At 39.0% G+C, this 21,365-nt stretch overlaps 2 protein-coding genes across 2 annotated transcripts; one reads left to right on the top strand and one right to left on the bottom strand.

The window, feature by feature from the left end:
• The first annotated feature begins 10,596 nt into the window (after positions 1-10,596).
• LOC104121684 (uncharacterized) lies at positions 10,597-12,212 on the top strand. Its single transcript, XM_009588271.2, has 2 exons — positions 10,597-11,492; positions 11,855-12,212. Exons 1-2 carry the CDS (start codon positions 10,597-10,599, stop codon positions 12,210-12,212), a joined length of 1,254 nt encoding a protein of 417 aa, XP_009586566.2.
• Positions 12,213-18,598: 6,386 nt separating this feature from the next.
• LOC138907038 (uncharacterized) lies at positions 18,599-18,997 on the bottom strand. Its single transcript, XM_070197014.1, has one exon. The coding sequence runs from the start codon at positions 18,995-18,997 to the stop codon at positions 18,599-18,601; it is 399 nt and encodes a 132-aa protein (XP_070053115.1).
• Positions 18,998-21,365: the final 2,368 nt, after the last annotated feature.

Here is a 21,365-nt window from a genome sequence, read left to right as displayed (position 1 = left end):
GTTAAAGTATGGGTTTGACTCGACTGTGGAAGTTAACCCTTCGTTGTCTCAGCTGTAGCAAAAGGTTAAAAAGATCGGGTCACTTTGGGAAGAAGTCAATCAAATCAAAGCCGAATGTAATCGGTGGAAAGAGACTATCGATCGCCTCGCTGCGGAAAAGGAAACCATTTTGACCAAATTACTATCGGCCGATGTTCAGCTTCGAAGCATCAAGCAAAAGGGGTCGGCTCAGGCTAAGAGGATCGAGGAGCTTGAAACACGTCTTACTGAGGCCTAGGCGGAGGTTGAGTCGTCGAAAGTCATGGCGGATAAGTCCATTGCTGTATATCGGGTCGATGTCGAGGCTGCTCAGATGGAGGCACAGGAGGTGGCGGATACTGCCGATGCTCGAGCTCATTGGGTTGCCGAACTTGCTAAATGTAGGTCTCGAAGAGAGACCCTAGTGGAGATACACGCTCGAGGTTTCGATCTTACCGAAGAGATAAAAAAGGCTAAAGAGCTTGAAGCTGAAGCTGAAGCTGAAGCCTTGGCTTCTGATGATGATGACGATGACGGTAGCAAGAGTGGATCCGAGGACGGGGAAGAGCCCGACAGAGAAGCGAATGCCCCTGAGGATGACCAGGAAGCTTAGTTCTTAATTAATTTTTTTAGTGCTGTATGTATCACGCAATCAATCATGTAGACAATTTTGTATATATACAACTTGGTCGACTCATTTTGTGAAGACTTTAATCAAATTTTGACTTCGTAGTCTCTATGATCGATCGATTGTTTTTTCGAACTTGAAGTGATGTAGCCCTTAGGCTTGCTAGTTGTGTCAATAATTCGAACTTGAAGAAAAAATATCCCTTAGGCATGATATTCCGAGTGAGTCCTCGCCCAATCTTAAAATGAAAGCAACTTATAGGCTTATTAGCCGTCAAGTGAATGGTTCGAACTGGATGTAATATAACCCGTAAGCGTGATGCTTGAGCGAACATTTCTAGTTTGTAGTAATGTAGCCCGTAGGCATAATTCTAGAGCGAGTGCTTGCTCGAACTTGAAATAAAGTAGCCCGTAGGCTCATTAGTCGAGTGAATGTTTCGAACTCGAAGTAATGTAGCCCATAGGTATAATGGTCGAGTGAGTGCTTGCTCAAACTTGAAATCAAAGTAGCACGTAGGCTTATTAGTCGAGTGAATGTTTCGAACTTGAAGTATTGTACCCCGTAGGTGTAATGGTCGAGTGAGTGTTTGCTCGAACTCGAAGTCAAAGTAGCCTGTAGGCTCATTAGTCGAGTGAATGTTTCGAACTCGAAGTAATATAGCCCGTAGGCGTAATGGTCAAGTGAGTGCTTGCTCGAACTCGAAATCAAAGTAGCCCGTAGGCTTATTAGTCGAGTGAATGTTTCTAACTCGAAGTATTGTACCTCATAGGTGTAATGGTCGAGTGAGTGTTTGCTCGAACTCGAAATCAAAGTAGCCCGTAGGCTCATTAGTCGAGTGAATATTTTGAACTCGAAGTAATGTAGCCCGTAGGCATAATGGTCGAGTGAGTGCTTGCTCGAACTCGAAATCAAAGTAGCCCGTAGGCTTATTAGTCGAGTGAATGTTTCGAACTCGAAGTATTGTACCCCGTAGGCATAATGGTCGAGTGAGTGTTTGCTCGAACTCGAAGTCAAAGTAGCCCGTAGGCTCATTAGTCGAGTGAATGTTTCGAACTCAAAGTAATGTAGCCCGTAGGCGTAATTGTCGAGTGAGTGCTTGCTCGAACTCGAAATAAAAAGTGGCCCATAGACTTATTAGTCGTCGAATTTGTCTTGATTCTAATTGTGCGATAAATCTCAAAAATAGAGGAATTTTCTTGGATGTCGCTAAAGAGGAGGACTTTCTGTGCAATTTATTATACATGTGTTCATGTTTTGCGCCTGGGTTCGGGCCAATCGACATGAGCATGGTTCGTTTCGACCATTTGGCTCTTACAAATTTTCCTATGGGAACCCTGTTGTTGCGAAATAACTTTCTTGCATCTGAACTCGATGAGTTTGAGGGCCTAATGCCCCCCCAGTATTCGAGGTCGATTGTAAAGAGGCCTCGGATATTATTGTAAGTACAACACGATCAATGGTTGCCTCATTAAAAACCTTGCCGAAAAACCCATTTGGGATAAAACCGGTCTAAGGAAAAAAGAGTGCAACGCGTGCTTTCGAGCGAAAGATCCATCTTAGCTCTTGTACGGACTTCTGCAGGGGTTAGTTTCGAAATGCAAATGAATATGGAAAGGTCGTACCTTAGCAGTAGTACCGTTTTAGATGTGATACATTCCAGCTGCTTGATAACTGTTTGCCGTTTATAATGCCGAGCATGTATGATCCCTTTCCGACGTTCTCGAGCACCTGATACGGTCCTTCCCAATTTGGTCCTAGTTTTCCTTCGTTCGGATTTCGGGTATTGATGGTGACTTTTATTAACACTAAGTCCCCGGGCTTGAAATGGCGGAGCTTGGTTCTTCGATTATAATATCTTTCGATTCGTTGCTTTTGGGCAGCCAACTGGACGAGAGCAGCTTCTCGTTTTTTGTCTGATAATTCGAGGCTAGTGTTCATAGCCTCGTTATTTGATTCTTCTGTTGTGTATCGAAATCTGGTACTGGGTTCGCCGACTTCAACTGGTATCAATGCTTCAGACCCATATACTAAGGAGAACGGGGTTGCCCCCGTACTGGATTTTGACGTCGTTCGATATGCCCAAAGGACTTCGGGTAGGATTTCTCTCCACTTTCCTTTAGCGTCGTTCAGCCTCTTCTCTAGGTTTTGAATGATAGTTTTGTTCGTAGATTCGGCTTGCGTTGATAGTATCCTTCTTTTTTTGTGATCTTCGAAGAATTTTGTTACCTTGCTGCCAACGAATTGTTTTCCATTGTCACATACTATTTCGGCGGGTATCCCGAATCGACATACAATATGATCCCAAATAAAGACTATAACTTCTTTCTCTCTTATTTTCTCGAACACTTCAACCCATTTAGAGAAATAGTCAGTCATAAATAAAATGAATTTGGCTTTACCTGGGGTTGATGGCAGAGGGCCGACGATATCCATTCCCCATTTCATGAACGGCCATGGGGATAGGACTGAGTGAAGTTGCTCTCCGGGTTGATGGATCATTGGCACATACCTTTGACATTTGTCACATTTACGAACAAACTCCTTCGCGTCTTTGCCCATATCGATCCAATAATACCCTGCTCTGATTATTTTTCGAACTAATGCATTGGCACCGGAGTGATTCCCACAAGTGCCCTCGTGCACTTCCCATAGGATGTAATCGGTATCTGCCGGACCCAAACATACTGCCAACGGTCCATCGTATGCCCTTCGATATAGCATTCCATCCGAAGCCAATGTGAATCGAGCAGCTTTAGTCCGTAGGGCCCTAGAATCTTTAGGGTCCGATGGGAGCTTTCCGCTCTTTAAGTATTCAATATACTTACTTTTCTAATCCCAGATTAAGCTTGTAGAATTTATCTCGGCGTGACCTTCTTCGATTACTGATCTCGAAAGTTGAACGATAGTCCCCGAGCTCAAATCATCTACCTCGACAGACGATCCCAAATTTGCAAGTGCATCGGCTTCATTATTCTGCTCTCGTGGAACATGCCGTATAGTCCATTATTTGAAATGGTGTAAAGTGACAAGCAGTTTGTCTAAATACCGTTGCATTCTACCTTCTCGGACTTCGAAGGTTTTGTTTACTTGACTCACCACTAGCAAAGAGTCACAATTGGCTTCAATGACTTCTGCTCCCAAGTTTTTAGCTAGCTCGAGACCTGCAATCATGGCTTCATACTCGGCCTCATTGTTAGTCAACCTGGTAGTTTTAATAGATTGTCTAATAGTGTTACTTGTGGGTGATTTCAAAACTATGCCTAGTCCGGACCCTTTTATGTTCGAAGCTCCGTCCGTAAAAAAGGTCCATATCCCCGATGATGTACCCAATTCCGACAGAAGTTCTTTTTCGACTTCGGGTACGAGGGTTGGTGTGAAATCGGCCACGGAGTCTGCTAAAATTTGAGACTTGATGGCCGTACGGGGTTGATATTCGATATCGTACCCACTGGGCTCGACGACCCATTTGGCCAACCGGCCTGATAGCTTGGGCTTGTGCAAAATATTACGAAGCGGGTAAGTGGTTAATACCCATATGGGATGGCATTGAAAGTACGACCTTAACTTTCTAGAGGCGCTTATTAGTGCAAGTGCCAATTTTTCTAGGTGCGGATACCTAGTTTCCGCTTCTCCTAGGGTCCGACTTATATAATAAATGGGGAATTGCGTACCTTGCTCTTCTCGAATTAGGACACTACTTACGGCGACTTCCGATACTTCCAAGTACAAGCAAAGTTTTTCGTCTATTTTTGGAGTGTGAAGTAGTGGGGGCTCGATAGATATCGTTTTAGTTCCTCTAGTGCTTGTTGGCATTCCGGTGTCCAAGCGAAATCGTTCTTCTTTTTGAGTAGAGAGAAAAATTTGTGACTTCGATCTGATGATCTCGAAATGAATCGGCCTAAAGCTGCAATCCATCCCGTTAGCTTTTGTACAGCTTTCACGCTGTCCACGATGGCGATGTCTTCGATGGCCTTGATTTTGTCGGGGTTAATCTCGATTCTCCGATTCGACACCATGAAGCCAAAGAACTTGCCCGAACCGACCCCGAAAGCACATTTTTCGGGGTTGAGCTTCATGTTGTATTTCCTCAAAATCTCGAACTTTTCCTACAAATGGGTCAAATGGTCGTCTGCGCGCAGGGACTTAACTAGCATGTCATCAATATAAACTTCCGTTGATTTACCTATTTGTTCTTCGAACATTTTATTTACTAGGCGTTGGTAAGTAGCCCCTGCGGTTTTTAGTCCGAAGGGCATCACATTATAACAATATGTTCCATATTTGGTGACAAACGAAGTCTTTTCCTAGTCCTCCAGGTTCATCTGGATTTGATTATACCCAGAATAGGCATCGAGAAAAGTGAGGATCTCGTGGCCGGCCATGGCATCGATCATGCGATCGATATTGGGCAGCGAAAAGGAATCTTTGGGGCATGCTTTGTTCAAATCCTTATAGTCTACACACATTCTAAGTTTGCCCCCCCATTTTAGGCACTACAACTACATTGGCTAACAATTGGGATATTTCACCTCCCTAATGGACCCTATCTTGAGAAGTTTGGTTACCTCGTCCTTTATGAATGCGTGCTTTCCCTCGGACTGGGGTCTTCTCTTTTGCTTTACCGGTCTAAACCTAGGGTCCAAGCTTAGCCGATGCATCGTTATGTCCGGTGGGATCCCTGTTATATCTAAATGGGACCATGCAAAACAATTGACGTTATTGATAAGAAATTGAACAAGTTTCTTCCTGAGTTCGGGGCTCAACCCCGTTCCCAAGTATACCTTTCGCCCGGGCCAGTGCTCGATTAGTGTGACTTGCTCTAGTTCCTCGATTGTTGATTTGGTGGCGTCGGAGTCATCGAGAATCATGAAAGATTGAGGGACCCTTTGATCATCATCTTCTTCGATCTTCTAGTTATCTGGCTGGGTCGAAGCCGATGTCTGTGATTGCTATTTGGTATCTCGTTCTCCTTCTGAGGCCGATCCCTTTATCGACGAAGGCGAGGACATTGATTTTGCTTTCTCGACGGCGAACATTTCCTTTGCGGCTGGTTGTTCTCCGTACACCATTTTGACACCTCTCGATGTTGGGAATTTGAGGGCCTGGTGTAGGGTCGAAGGTACTGCTCTCATGTTATGGATCCATGGCCTTCCAAAAAGGGATATTACCGGTGCATCGTTATGAGGTTGGATGATTCCTCCTACATCTTCATCATCGAAGGACAAAGTCCCTATGGGTGCGTAATCTTAAGTCCGAGATCTCTTTTCCCTCACAATCGATGTTTTAGTGCGTTTAAGCACTGGTCCCTGAGGGGTATCGACGCCATCGATGATCATGTGAATGACGTGCTGCGGTTCTTCTTGCTCGTTTTGCTTGTTGAAATCCCTGTTTTTAAAATGGTTCTTCACCCTATCACTCAAAAATTCCCGAAGGTGCCCTTTTTTAAATAAGCGGGCTACTTCCTCTCTTAGTTGCCTGTAGTCTTCCGTTCTGTGGCCATGGGTGCCATGATATTCGCACATTTGATTGGGATTCCTTTGGGCAGGATCTGTCTGCATGGGTCGAGGCCATTTAGTATCTTTGATGCGTACGATAGCCGACACGATGGCGGAAGCACCAACGCTGAAGTTATACTCTGATAATCGAGGTGCTTCTATAGGATCGACATATTTATCAAAGCCGCTCTTGCTCATAAGTCTCCGAGAATTCTGCCCTCGATCAATCCTTCGATTGCTCCGAACTGTATTACGTGCTGAACCGTTGTTCATCTGATTTGTGACGTATGGTTGGTATTGGTCTCTGTTCGACCTTTGTTCTCTGCCGATCTCCTTTGGCTTTTAGTAGTTGTCCTTCTATGATGCACGGGTCCATACGGAGCTCCCGATTGATCATCCTCGACCCTAATTTTCGATTGATATCGGTTGTGTATATCTGCCCAAGTTATTGCTGGATACTCGATCAAATTTTATTTCAGCCGACGTGATGCTGTCGAACTTAGTTCATTCAACCCTTGGGTGAAAGCTTATACGGCCCAATCGTCTGTGACCGGTGGCAATTCCATGCGTTCCATTTGAAATCGGGATACAAATTCCCACAGCATTTCATTACCCCTTTGCTTTACTTTGAAGAGGTCTGATTTCCTTGTTGCAACTTTTATGGAACCAGCATGTGCCTTTATGAATGAATATGCTAATATAGCAAAAGAATCGATGGAATTTGGTGGTAAATTGTGATACCAGATCATTGCTCCCTTCGAGAGGGTCTCCCCGAACTTTTTCAACAACACGGATTCGATCGCATCGTCCTCCAAATCGTTACCTTTGATGGCACATGTGTAAGAGATGACATGCTCGTTAGGATCAGTCGTACCGTTATATTTGGAAGTTTCGGGCATACGGAATTTCTTGGGGATTGGTTTTGGGGCTGCACTCGAGGGAAAAGGCTTTTGAATGAATTTTTTTGAATCTAGCCCTTTTATCATTGGTGGAGCTCCCGGGATCTGATCGACCCTGGAATTATATGTTTCTACTTTTTTATCATTGGTTTCGACTCGTTTTGTGAGTTCCTCGAGCAATTTAGTAATTTCGGGAGTAGTCCCCGATTCCTCCTCGTTTGACTTCACTATGGCTGGTTCCGTTCTGTGGGTGATTTCTCGAAGCGGATTGGGCTCTGGCCTGCTTTGTACCTGAGTTTGGCTCTGCAATAGAGCTATCGCTATTTGTTGGGCTTGTAACATCTCGAAGATCATCCGTAAGCTGACTCCGATCTCTTCCACGTTATGGGTGTCTCGAGTTACGGATCGAGTACCGCCCTAAATATTTTTTTCCGGTTTCGAATGTTGGTTCGCCTCAAGAGCCACTTGTGAATTGACATCTAGCGGTGCTTCGACTCGAGCTTCGGTGGCCTCGTTAATTCGCCTTCCGGTCCTGGGTATCAAGTTGCTGGTTTCATCTTTAAGGCCGGCTTCAAGGTCGATAGGTAAAGCCATCAATCGAGGGTTTGCCAATTGTCGATTTGAAGTTGTAAACCGGTGTGTATTACAGATTTGTATCAAACAACTACTGTTACCCTTAACCCCACAATGGGCGCCAAACTATTTACCCGAAAAATTGAATAACGTTAGATTTGTGTTTGGTTCTAAGGATATGCGATACAATTTGATATAAATCGTGTTGAGAAATAGAAATAAGTGTATTCTTGACTATGAGAATGAAAATAGTGAGCAAAAAGAATGAATAAGATAAAGTCAATCAAACACAAGGGGATGTCTTTTAGTATGAGAAGTGATCTTTTTGTTGCTATCTGTCCTGCCCTTAGCTTACAAGGACCCTCCCTTTTATAATAGAGGGTCATTACATTATTTGTAATAAAATAATAAAATAAAGCATATAGTGGAGAACTCATGATGATTTGTCTCTTCCTCGATTCCCGCCAAGATTCTCTCCTTGGTGCGGTTACAACGGCTCTTGTGCTTGACACTGGCTCGAACTCGATACTGGCCCGAACCCGTTACCGGGTCGGCTCTTCGGTCTTGGCTTGAGCTCGACCTTCGGGGCGGGCGTGGTGCATTTCAGAACTCGAAGCAACGCCTCGGGCTCGATAGGATTATCGAGCCGACTCCTCGAGCTTCCTTTGGACTCAAGGCTCGTTTGTACTGCCTTCGGAGCTTACTCCCAAAATTCTACTCTGGCTTCTTGCCACTCGATCTCGATCGAACGTAAGAAAGCCGAAATCTGTTTTGACCGTATACAACGTTTGTTGCAGATTAAAGAAAGAGCAGAGTTTATGCTATTAACAATTTAAAATTTTACATAAGATGATTTATAATTTAATAAGTTATTAGAGTTGATAAAGGTTTGAATTTTACTTTCATCGTCACTTTGTTAAAAAAAAAGAAGATATTTTCATGTGTGGTTCAATAAAATGAATCAAACTGCAACTGACGGTGCATACTTCAAACAAAAAGTATGTAAAAAGAAAAGTACTCTACTTTAAGGGTGTGTTTTGAAAATATTTTCTAGGAAAATATGTGATTTTCTTACTTATTGTTTGGTATTTGGTTAGGTAGCAGAAAATATTTTAAAAATTTTAGAAGAGAAATTCACAATTCAAAAATGGTGTATGGATTTTCCATGTATTATCTTTAGTGAAGATCACTAGTGAGTTAAGCTTCTCAGAACTAAGATCCAACTAAGACTTCAGATAAGTAATTAACAAAATCAAAATTAAATGTCATCTTTTACCACAATATAATGTCACTTTTAAGGTGCTACAACAAGGGGCGGAGCTACAGTAGAGGGTGCGGGTTCGAGCGAACCCAGTGACTTTTTTGAGACCCTGTATTTGTATTAAAAAATTTACTGTTTCTATATAAATATATCATGCCGAACCCAGTAACAAAAGAGGTTTGGGTTTAATGGTAAGAGTTCTGAGTTCGCGCAGAGAACACGTGGGTTCGAATCCCGCTCGAAGCAGTGTGCTATTTTGTTGTTTTTTACAAAAAAAAATATATCAGAAATCACAATTGTTTTTTACAAAAAATATATCAGAAAACACAAACTAAGGACAATGTAATTCTCGAACAACTACAAAAAGAATTTCAGAAAGCACAAACTAACGACAATGTAATTCTCAAACAACTCCAAAGGACACTTTTTGGCTTACTTTAGACTAAAATTTATTCTTTTTAATACATAAAATATAAAGCATTTTCTCTTTCTAATAAACAATTCATTTTAAACAAAAACAGCCAACACACCTTCTGCCTTTCTAATTCCCAAATCAAAAAAGCTAGATTTCTTTGCCTCTGTCAGTCTTTTGATGATTTGATCGCTGCTACAACCCTCTGCCGGAGCCGGATGCCCTCAAACTCTCGTTGTGTATGCTCTTACTCTCTTAGAAGTTAGACTCTTCTTCCTTCTTCAATTCCTCTTTCCTGATTTTTTTCTCTTCATGTTTTCCTCTTATATTTTATATTTGACAATTTATACAAAATCTGATTTTTAATCTTTGATTCTAGGGTTGTCCTACATTTTGAACTTCATTCTCTTTGTCAATTTGTGCTTTTGTACTTTCCAAAAGTTCAAACTTGGATTCTCCGACAAATCGACACACAAGGTATGTGGTCCTACTTTCTTATTTTTAGTTTCTTAGTGAGACCAACTTTTGGGTGTAATTTTATTTTGTAATTTTTAGGGTCTTGAAGTGTAATTTTGTTTTGTAATTTTTAGGGTCTTCTAGCAAAAGTCGATATGATCACGAGTTTTTACAAAGCTCAAGCTTCTGCATCTTCTTCTAGCTCTCCTTTGTCAAGTTCTCTATATCCAGTTATTAGTAACAATATTAATCCTTCCCAAGCATCGGATAAAGTGTTGGATTATGAGCCCGATCCCGCTCAAAGAAAACTAATTTCAGCATATCCACCTAATTTACGTGACAGAGTAAGGAGAAATTATATACAAAATGGACCTTGTCAACCTCGTGATTTTGTCTTTCCAAAAAGAGATTTTAGAGGAATAATGCGTCAGTTTAATCCTGAATGGTTTAAAACTTCATGTTCTCAATGGTTAGAAATGAGATTGGAGGATATGGGGGAAAAATAGGTGATGCTTTCACAATAAATGGTTTTAGAGGTTGGAATAAAGGTTTAGAAAGACTTAAATCACATGTGGGTCATGTGAATAGTGTTCATAATCGATGTTTCAACACAATCTATTCTAACATCTTTGGACAAGCAATCCGAGAAAATTAAAAGTGAACATCGAGTTCACTTGAATGCTTCAATTGATGTGATAAGGTATCTTTTGAAAGAAGGAATTCCTTTTTGAGGCCATGATGAGAGTGTAACTTCTACAAGAAGAGGCCATTTTTTAGATCTTTTAAAATAGTATTTGGATAAGAAGGAAGATGTGAAAAATGTGGTATTAGAAAAAGCTCCAAAAAATAACACTATGACTTCTCCTGATATTCAAAAAGATATTGTGAATTCTTGTTCAGAAGAAATGGCGAAAGCAATTATTGAAGACTTGAATGGAAATTTTTTTGGGATATTTGTTGATGAGTCTAAAGATGTCTTTCATAAGGAACAAATGGCTCTTATTCTGCGCTATGTCAATAAAGAGGGTGAACTTATTGAGCGATTCCTTGGTCTTGTTCATGTTAAAGATACAACTGCATATGCATTACAAAAAATAATAAATTCTTTGCTTTTACAACATTCATTGAGTTTATCTTTAATACGGGGACAAGGGTATGATGGAGCTAGTAACATGCAAGGAGAAATTAATGGTCTTAAAGCTTTGATTCTGAAAGATAATCCTCCGGCATATTGTGTACATTGCTTTGCTCATCAATTGCAATTGACTCTTGTAGCTGTTGCAAAGAAACACCATGATATAAATAATTTTTTTGACATTCTTGCTAATGTTCTGAATGTTGTTGGAGAATCTTATAAGCGTAGGGAGATACTTAAAGATGATCAAGCTGAAAAATTAGATAAATTATTAGTGCTTGGTGAAGTTCATACAGGAAGTGGATTAAATCAAGAACTTGGGTTTCAAAGACCAGGTGATACCCGTTGGGGGTCTCACTTTAAGACATTGCGCAACTTTATATCTTTATTCTCATCAATTGTTCATGTACTTGGAGTTCTTGCAAATGAGGGTTCAAATTATCAGGAGAAAGCACTGGCAAAATGTCTAGTGGAAGATATAAGATCTTATGAGTTTGTATATATATTACATTTGATGTTAAAAATAATGGCAATTACATATGATTTGAATATGGCGCTGCAAATAAAAGATCAAGATATTGTTAATACTATGAAACTTGTTCATTTCACAAAGAGGTAATTGCAAACAATCTGGGAATCTAAATGAAATTCTTTGTTAGAAGATGTCTCTTCGTTTTGTGATAAGAATGGTATTGTGATCCCAAAAATGGATAAGAAGTATAGTCTTGGAAAGTTGAAGCGTAAAAGCTCAACTGTTACATATTCTCATCATTTGCATGTAGACGTTTTTTGTGCCACTATTGATTTGTAACTTTCGGAGCTTAACAATCGTTTTAGTGAAGTGAATACTGATCTGCTTCTTGGTATGGCTAGTTTGAGTCCCGATATTTTTTTGCAAATTATGATAAAAATAAGATTATGAAACTTGCTACATATTATTAAAATGAGTTCACTGCTTCTAAGCTTGAATATCTTAGTTTTGAGCTTGACAACTATATTGACTATGTTCGAGAAATGGACAATGCATTCTCTAACTTGAAAGGGCTTGGCGATCTCTCGAAGACATTGGTTAAAACAAATATTCACAAGACATGGAGACTTGTTTATTTGCTTGTGAAACTAAGTTTGATATTACCCGTGGCTATTGCAACGGTCGAAAGGGCTTTTTCCTCAATGAAGTTTATTAAAAATGACTTGCGAGACAGAATTGGTGATGACTTTTTAAATGATTGTTTAGTTTGTTATATAGAGGATGGAGTATTTGAAAGTGTACCTAATGATGCGATCATTGATCGTTTTCAAAACATAACAAGTCGTCGAGTTCAATTGAAATGATAATGTTTATATTCATATATTGTGTTTGTGTGGTTCGTTACCTTTAATATATATTAGATATCGATACTCATTCTTTAGTCAGCTTGTTATTGTATATTAGTTTTAGATCATCATCTTTTCTTATAATTTAGAACCCATACACTTTAAATCCTAGCTTTGCCTCTGGCTACAACTTGCTGTTTTGGCAATTGTATTTTAAACTCAAGTCTAACAAATTAAAGAGGAAAATTATTTAAAGTGAGAAGTTAAAAAAGTAAAGCCATCACGAAAATTGCTCCAAATAGAATAATAGATGGAAAAAATTGCTCCAAATTGAATAATAGATGGGTAAATTTGCATGAGGGAAAAAGATAATTGATTTAGAGATCACAATTTTCCACGTGGCATCCATGTCGAAAAATTATCAAAGTTTTTTCCGCACTTAACATAGTATTAGGACTTTTTTAGACCGGAGGGCAAATTGAACTTTTTCGGAGAGTAAAACGGGAAATTTGGCCCTTTTTCCAAATTTAAAAGCCATAAAACATTCCCTTACCAAAGAGTAATTTCATCATCTGTTGCAGAGTTCAGCCTACACTATAAATGCTAGGTATTTTTACCTTCCTATATTATATATGAAACTTTATTACTGTCTTTAATCAAGTTTTAATTTAATTACATGAGCATATACAATTTATCAATTATATACTACAAATTAGTATTAATGAATATCCCTTTATATTAGTAATTGAATAAGAAATCTCCATCTCTACTCTCTCTCCGTCTCGCTCCCTCTCTCGCTCCCTCTCTCTCTTTCTCTCTTTATCTATTCTTTTCCCAATTTTCTTCCTTCGTTTTTTCTCTGCTTTTTATCCATCCTTTTTAGGAAATGTTATATGCCAATTCAGAGAATTAATAGAGTCAGAAAGTTAGTTTGTTAGTGCACGGGCATATTTGTCATTTACTATGAAATGTAATTAATTGAAAAGGGGTTAAGGGCTACGGGAGTACCAGTTTCTGTTACACTTTCAGTTAGGAGAGTTAGGGCATTTCAATTCATTCAATTGCTGCGGATAAATGTCACGATCCAAAAATCCCACCACAGGCGTCGTGATGGCACCTGGTCTCTAAGACTAGGTAAGCCGATTTCAATTACATTTTTTTGGAGCCATTTATTTTTTAATTAAATAAGTAACCAAAACTAACAGCGGAACAAATATGAATGTACAACCTCCCAAGACTGGTAGTAATAAGTCACGAACTCTAACCGAATACATGGAATGATCACGAGAACCGAATATACAATATTGTTTGATTAAAAATTACAGTACAATAAAATTAAAAGACTCCAAGGGACTACGACGACCAAGCAGCTCTACCTTAAATCCTTACGATCCCGCTTTAACTCTTCTCAAGCCCAATAACTCCAATACCTGGCTCTGCACAAAAATGTGCAGAAGTATAGTATGAGTACACCACGGTCGGTATCCAGTAAGTATCAAGACTAACCTCAGTGGAGTAGAGACGGGGTACAGTCAAGACACTCACTAGTCTAATAGCCTGTGCAATATAATATACAAAATAATAGGAAGCAGATAACAATAAGGGCAACATAAAACAACCAGTAATATGCACAGCAGACAACAAGAATACCATTAATATCGCTTAACAATTAATAAATATAATTACACACAATAAATCAAATCCTTCAAATAATGTCTTTCACATATAATTCTTTCAAATAACTTTCTTTCAAATATAATTTTCTCAAATAATTACCTTTCAAATATAATTCTTTCATATAATACCTTCTACATAAAAATTCTTTCAAATAAATATTTTGAATATAATCCTTTAAATTAAAAAGTCACCACGTGACACCTCGTTTCATAATCATATAAATACGGGTCTCATCCCATTTTCATATTTTTCGTAAACATAGGTCTCAACCCATTTTTTATATTTTCACGGCACCTCATGCCCATAATTAAATCATCATATTTTTTCCGACACCTCGTACCCTCATTTCATATCACAACTGCACGGACAATTCACGTGCCAAATATCATTTTCATTTAATCACAGCACCCCGTGCCCACAATTCATATCACAATTGCACGGATAATTCACGTGCCAATATCCTCATTATTTACTCACGGCACCTCGTGCCCACATTTTATTTTATAATCCACCTGGCAATAGCCACAGGATCTCAATTTCAACATAAATCAGATTGTCATCAATTTACCAACAACAAGAAATATTGCACAAGGTATAAAAATAAACACAAGAATATCACAACATCACATGAAAATCATCAACCCCACAACCCCACATCATCACATATCGTCCCTCACAATAGCCACCCTTATCACTCATATTGCCACCCTTATCGCTCTACCCAGACAATATCAATAGCCACCCTTATCGCTCCTATTGCCACCCTTATCGCTCCTAATGCCACCCTTATCGCTCAGCCCAGACAATATTCCAACAAACACAACCACAATGAAATGCCACCTTTATACCCATATAATATCAACGGTGAAATGCCACCCTTATATCTTCAAAATAATAATTAACACAACACAATAATTTACACAAAAAATTATCACGACAATATAACAAAATTAATTCATATTACAATTTGCCCAATGGTACAACCAAAATTTTAAATATACAACCAAGTTAATTAATTTCACAACAAATAGTCGAAGGCTCCACACAATATGTAAAACACCCAAAATCAATCAACAGAGATAGAAATTACTCAACATAAAGCAAAGTCTTTATTAACTCCAAATTTTTGATAATTTATAAACACCTCTTCTTAAGCTTATTTAATTAATTATTTGCAGAGGGAAAAATCCAAAATGAAATTAAATTTCAATAATTATCAAACCAGCAAATTCACGGGATTTCATAAATAATCAAATAACAATCACATCAACTTGTCATATAACAACAGAGTCCACAACAAGGATTTAGGTACGACATATAGATGATTAAATATATACTAACAATTATCCAATTTACTACACAATATGCTCAAGACTTTAACTCAATAAACTTTGCACATGTAAACCAAGTACGTACTCGTCACCTCGCGTACATGGTTTTCAATTACACAAATTGCACATAAGACTCAATGCCTAAGGAAAAATTCCCCCACTCGAGGTTAAGTAAGATACTTACCTTTTTGAAGTTAGGTCGATATTTCAAAATAGCTTTCTCATGTGAATTGACCTCCGGACGGCTCCAATCTTTCTTGAGCCTTCCTTACATTACTACGAGGTTCCGAAAATCATAGCAACTTCAATCTATTTATAAAAATAACAAAAGTGAACCATAATTAGGAAGATTTTCATGGTTTCAGCTCATTTGAGCATTTTATCAAACACTAGGTGTGCAAATTTGGTTATAAGGTTCTTCTGCAAGATTTCCTTCATTCCACAACCCAATCTTTACTTATTTGATCTCAACAATCTTCCCACAAACCTTATTGGTACAAGCATATACACATAATACTTTTACACCCAAGAATCATACTCCCAATCACCAATCTTTTACCCCAAACTCGAAATTGAAGACTAGAGGTTGAATCTTACCTCTTTAATGAAAATCTTGTGATTAGCTTCCTTGATTCTTGAAGATTGGATGATTAGAATGTTAGGTTCCCTCCTTATCTATCTAAAATGCTCTTACCTCTTTCTAAAACCTCAGAAAAATACCCCAAAATAAGCCCCAAAGCCTATTTATCAAAATGGGGTCGGGTTATGAAAATAGAAAATTTAACCCTCTAAAAGTAGGTCTGCGATCGCATAATGGACCGCATAATGGGTATGAGGGCCGCAAAATTGATCACAAAATCGGTGCCCAGAACTGGGCTCTTCTGGTCCATTCTGCGACCAGTTTGCGGTCGCAGAAGCAATTTTGCGATCGCATAACTGTTTTGCGATCGCATAATTGGTCGCAGAATTGCATTTTTCCAGCCTTTGGTAATCTGGTCATAACTTTTTGTAAGAATGTCCAAATGACAAACGGTTTGAAGAGTTGAAAATTAGATACATAGAACTTTCTTTTTATAGGTAACACACCATATAACTCTTTATATCAAGAGAGCTATGCTCGTTTGAAGTTAGGTCTTGTGCGAACTCACTTGAAACTTTAGTCTATTATGAAATTTCCAACTTCAACATTCGATGCCGAAACCTATCGAATCATGTCCGATTGACCTCAAATTTTGTACACAAGTCATAAGTGACATAACGGACCCATTTCAAATTTCCAGAATCAGATTCCGACCTCGTTATCAAAAATTCAACCTTCGATCGAACTTTCCGAAAATCGTCTATTTTCCAACTTTCGCCAAAATGCGTCGAATTATCCTATGGACTTCCAAATCCAAATCCGAACATGCGCCTAAGTTCGAAATCACCATACAAAGCTATTGACATCATCAAAATTCTATTCCGAGGTCGTTTGCTCAAAAGTCAACTCCTTAGTCAACTCTTTCCATTTAAGCTTCAAAATGAGAATTTCTCTTTCAATTAAATTATAAATCTTCCGAAAATCAAACTCGACCACACTCGTGGGTCATAATACATATTATGAAGTTGTTCGGGACCTTAAGTCATTGAACGAGGCATTAATTCTTAAAACGACAAGTCGGGTCGTTACATTCTCCACCTCTTAACCATACGTTCGTCCTCGAACCTGCCAAGAATCTTTCTGAGGACTTTAAATTACTGAGTGTATTCGTACAAACATACTTGTGGGTGATTCTACGTTCCCGAAATTTGACACGGGTTCGAAGACACCATCTCAATTGAGATTACTTCTTTTCTCCATTCTTATAAGCTTTAAAAGGCGTGATTTTTACTTCGACACACGGTATTAGTCTCAACTGGCTATAGTAACTCGTGCCTACGCACACATCAACTTTTTTAATAGTGTTGAAATACTTTAAAAAAAATAATAAAATTTCCGGGTTGCTACATTCTTCCCCGCTTAGAATCATTCGCCCTCAAACACATAACATATTTATCTCTTCCTTTGCAAATCTCAATCCTCTAAATTTTACAAACTCCCAAATTTTTCAAAATTTTTGGCAGAGTCTCTCCTGTAATTGGGTCTATCCACCTGCCAGAGTAACACCAAAATAACTCATAACATACATCCACAACACAACAAAATACCACAAGGTGTATATCAATAACACCAATCTCAGCATTACAAGCACTGCATTATTATAATGATATCAGGATATGAAGCACATCATATGTATACTCATCACCACATCTCTAGTCTTAAAAGTTATTCATAATTAATTCTAGCATTATTAATTAATCTCATATTAACCACCACCCCATTTCGAATTTTCACAACACTGACAACAGAATGTGAGGCATGAAGACCTCATGATTGCTTACTCGGATTAATGAGTCACATTTAACGTCACCTGGGCACTCATCTCATAGGTTAAAACTCAATGTTTACAGCACGAAAATGGCTGAATATGCACAGAAAAATATACAAGAATTATCAAATAAGCCTAACAGGCATGACTCCCTATTAATACTATTGTACAATTAAATTTCGCAAAGGAAAAATTTTAAACTCATAAATATTTCACCACAAGGACCTCGTCCTTACATAACTTCCATCGCGGCTTGCAGCCCGGTTTAAATATTTCACATCATATAAAAATGCGAGGATATCGTCCTCAACTCCAAATCACAAGTATGTAGCACATTGTGCCAACTGAAATTTTCAATTTTGCTTTCTTTCTTCTTTTCAATATATTTCATAAATAATTTTCACAACATATAATGAACCCTGCTACCGATAGGGCATATAATTCATAAAAATTAGAATCAATTATTACGAAATATATTAAACCCACTGTAATGAATAATAAAAATTACTTTTGCGCTTATAGCCCTCAATGGTATACCAAAAATAAAATAATAGACACGGGTTCACATCTTTAAATCTCCCAACAGGGATAAACATATAAGTGGGTCACAAATTTACGAAGTTCACCCATAAGTGGAGCATAATAGGAGGACTCACCTCGATATTCAAAACCGAATCAAATTAAGGAAAATATCCTTTTATAATAAAATCAGGACCGTACCTGTAACAACACCATCTGGTGTTTTGTCCTCAGCCAAATCATAGTGATTAAATCAACGGGTCGGACCTCCACCTCTTAATCGCCCACTACCCGCCTATCCTCCACCTCTAGTTGATTGTGCACGTGAAGTATCAACTGGAATAAAGCTTGTGGCTGGAGTATTCAGATGAAATCCACCCCTCCCAAGTCTGGGACAATCTCTCATGATATGCCTAGTATCACCACACTCATATCAACCCCTCTGAGGTCACGGCTACTCGTACTGAGTCTATGCCGGATAACTGGAATAACCACTGTAAGAATCTCGTGTCGGTGGTGCACTGTAAACTGGAGCACTCCGAGTAATCTGATGTGCGGACAGAGCTGACCGATTGCTCGAGCCTCCGCTATAATTGGTTCTAGTTGAAGAGTAAAACTCACAGAATCCTCCAGACCTTCGAGACCTTTTGGACTCCTTAGACTCCATTTCCTTGCCTAAAACACCCTCAATCTTCCTTGCAACTTGTTGAAATGGAGAATCAATTTGCAACTCTCGATCCATGCATATTTTAATATCATAATCGAGCCCCTCAATGAATCTGCGGACCCGTTCTCTGATTGTAGGAACTAAGATAGGTGCATGACGGGCAAACTCACAAAACCTGATAGCATATTCTGATACTGTCATAGTGCCTTGACGCAACCGTTCAAACTCTATGCGCCACGCATCTCTGAGAGTCTGGGGAACAAACTCTTTCAAGAATATTTCCAAAAATTGAGCCCAAGTTAGTGGTGTGGCATCGGCTGGTCTATCTTCTTCATAGATTTGCCACCACCGATACGTTGCGCCTGACAGTTGAAATGTAGTAAAGGAAACTTCGCTAACTTCTACAATACCCATGGTGCGGAGAATACAGTGACAATTTTCCAGAAATCCTTGGGCATCCTTTGTAGCTGTGCCACTGAAAGTTGGTGGATCATATTTCTTAAACCTTTCAAGTCTCTTTTGTTCTTTTTCTGATGCCTCGGGCCTGATCTCAGGCCGAATCGGAATAACAGGTTTTACCGGTACTACACCCTGAACCTGTCCAACGTGAACATGCTGTTCTGGAGTTGTGGTAGGAGTCTGAGCTACTCCCCCAATCTGCGGAATATTTGGTGCAACAAAGATCAATCCCGCCTGAGTTAATGTACCAAACATACTCAGGAACTGTGCTAAAGTCTCCTGAAGTCCTGGGGTAACAACAGGTGCTTCTGGTACCTGTCCCCCAACTGGAGCTACTAGTGGCTCCTCAACTGTTGTTCTGACAGGTGCTCTAGTCGCAGCACATGCCCTTCTTCGACCTCTACCTCGGGACCGGCCTCTTGCAGCCCTAGCAGTATGTGCGGATGCCTGCTCAGCTAACCCAGTAGCACATGTCCTCACCATCTGTGAGAGAATAGAGATACAAAGGTTCAAATTCCAAATTCAACCAATTCCGCACGACAAGAATGAAAGAAATGGAAATTTTCTAACAGTTCTGTAGCCTTTCGAAGATAAGTACATACGTTTCTGTACCGATCCGCAAGACTCTACTAGACTCGTACGTGACTCGTAGAACCTATGAACCTAGAGCTCTGATACCAACTTGTCACGACCCAAAAATCTCACCACAAGCGTCGTGATGGCACCTGGTCTCTAAGACTAGGTAAGCCGATTTCAATTATATTTTTTTGGAGCCATTTTTTTTTAATAAATAAGTAACCAAAACTAACAGCGGAATATATATGAATGTACAACCTCCCAAGACTGGTAGTACTAAGTCACGAACTCTAACTGAACACATAGAATGATCACGAGGACCGAATATACAATAATGTTTGATTAAAAATTAACAGTACAATGAAATGAAAAGACTCCAAGGGACTGCGACGACCAAGCAGCTCTACCTTGAATCAAATCAAATCCATTTCCATATAATAAATCAAATACAAATAATTCTCATATAATTCTTTCAAATACAATTACAATTACACACAATAAATCAAATCCTTCAAATAAATGTCTTTCACATATAATTCTTTCAAATAATTCTCTTTCAAATATAATTTTCTCAAATAATTACCTTTCAAATATAATTCTTTCATATAATACCTTCTACATAAAAATCCTTTCAAATAAATATTTTGATTATAATCCTTTCAATTAAAAAGTCACCATGTGATACCTCGTTTCATAATCATAAAAATACGGGTCTCAGTCCATTTTCATATTTCTCGTAAATACGGGTCTCAACCCATTTTTCATATTTTCACGGCACCTCGTGCCCATAATTAAATCATCATATTTCCCCCGGCACCTCGTGCCCTTATTTTATATCACAACTGCACGGACAATTCAAGTGCCAAATATCATTATCATATAATCACAGCACCCCGTGCCCACAATTCATATCACAACTGTACGGACAATTCACGTGCCAATATCCTCATCATTTGCTCACGGCACCTCGTACCCATATTTTATTTTATAATCCGCCTGACAATAGCCACATGCTCTCAATTTCAACACAAAATCAGATTGTCATCAATTTACCAACAACAAGAAATATTGCTCAAGGTATAAAAATAAATACAAGAATATCACAACATCACATGAAAATCATCAACCCAACAACCCCACATCATCACATATCGTCCCTCACAATAGCCACCCTTATCACTCCTATTGCCACCCTTATCACTCCTATAGCCACCCTTATCGCTCAGCCCAAACAATATCAATAGCCACCCTTATCGCTCTTATTGCCACCCTTATCGCTCCGCCCAGACAATATTCCAACAGACACAACCACAATGAAATGCCACACTTATACCCATATAATATCAACGGTGAAATGCCACCCTTATATCTTCAAAATAATAATTAACACAACACAATAATTTACACGGAAAATTATCACGGCAACATAACAAAATCAATTCATATCACAATTTGCCCAATGGCTACAACCAAAATTCCAAAGATGCAACCAAGTCAATTAATTTCACAACAAATAGTCGAAGGCTCCACACAA

This window comes from Nicotiana tomentosiformis, chromosome 1 (assembly GCF_000390325.3).
Source record: "Nicotiana tomentosiformis chromosome 1, ASM39032v3, whole genome shotgun sequence".
Classification (NCBI taxonomy): domain Eukaryota; kingdom Viridiplantae; phylum Streptophyta; class Magnoliopsida; order Solanales; family Solanaceae; genus Nicotiana; species Nicotiana tomentosiformis.
Note: the sequence above shows the minus strand (reverse complement) of the source record. Positions and strands in the feature narration are given on the sequence as shown.

What these genes read in the sequence shown, in the direction of transcription:
- LOC104121684 (XM_009588271.2), top strand. Translation starts at nt 10,597, where the DNA reads ATGACTTCTCCTGATATTCAAAAAGATATTGTGAATTCTTGTTCAGAA. An exon ending in CTTGTTCATTTCACAAAGAG is followed by an intron (nt 11,493 to 11,854) that starts GTAATTGCAAAC and finishes TGAATATCTTAG; the next exon opens with TTTTGAGCTTGACAACTATA.
- LOC138907038 (XM_070197014.1), bottom strand. Translation starts at nt 18,997, where the DNA reads ATGACAGTATCAGAATATGCTATCAGGTTTTGTGAGTTTGCCCGTCAT.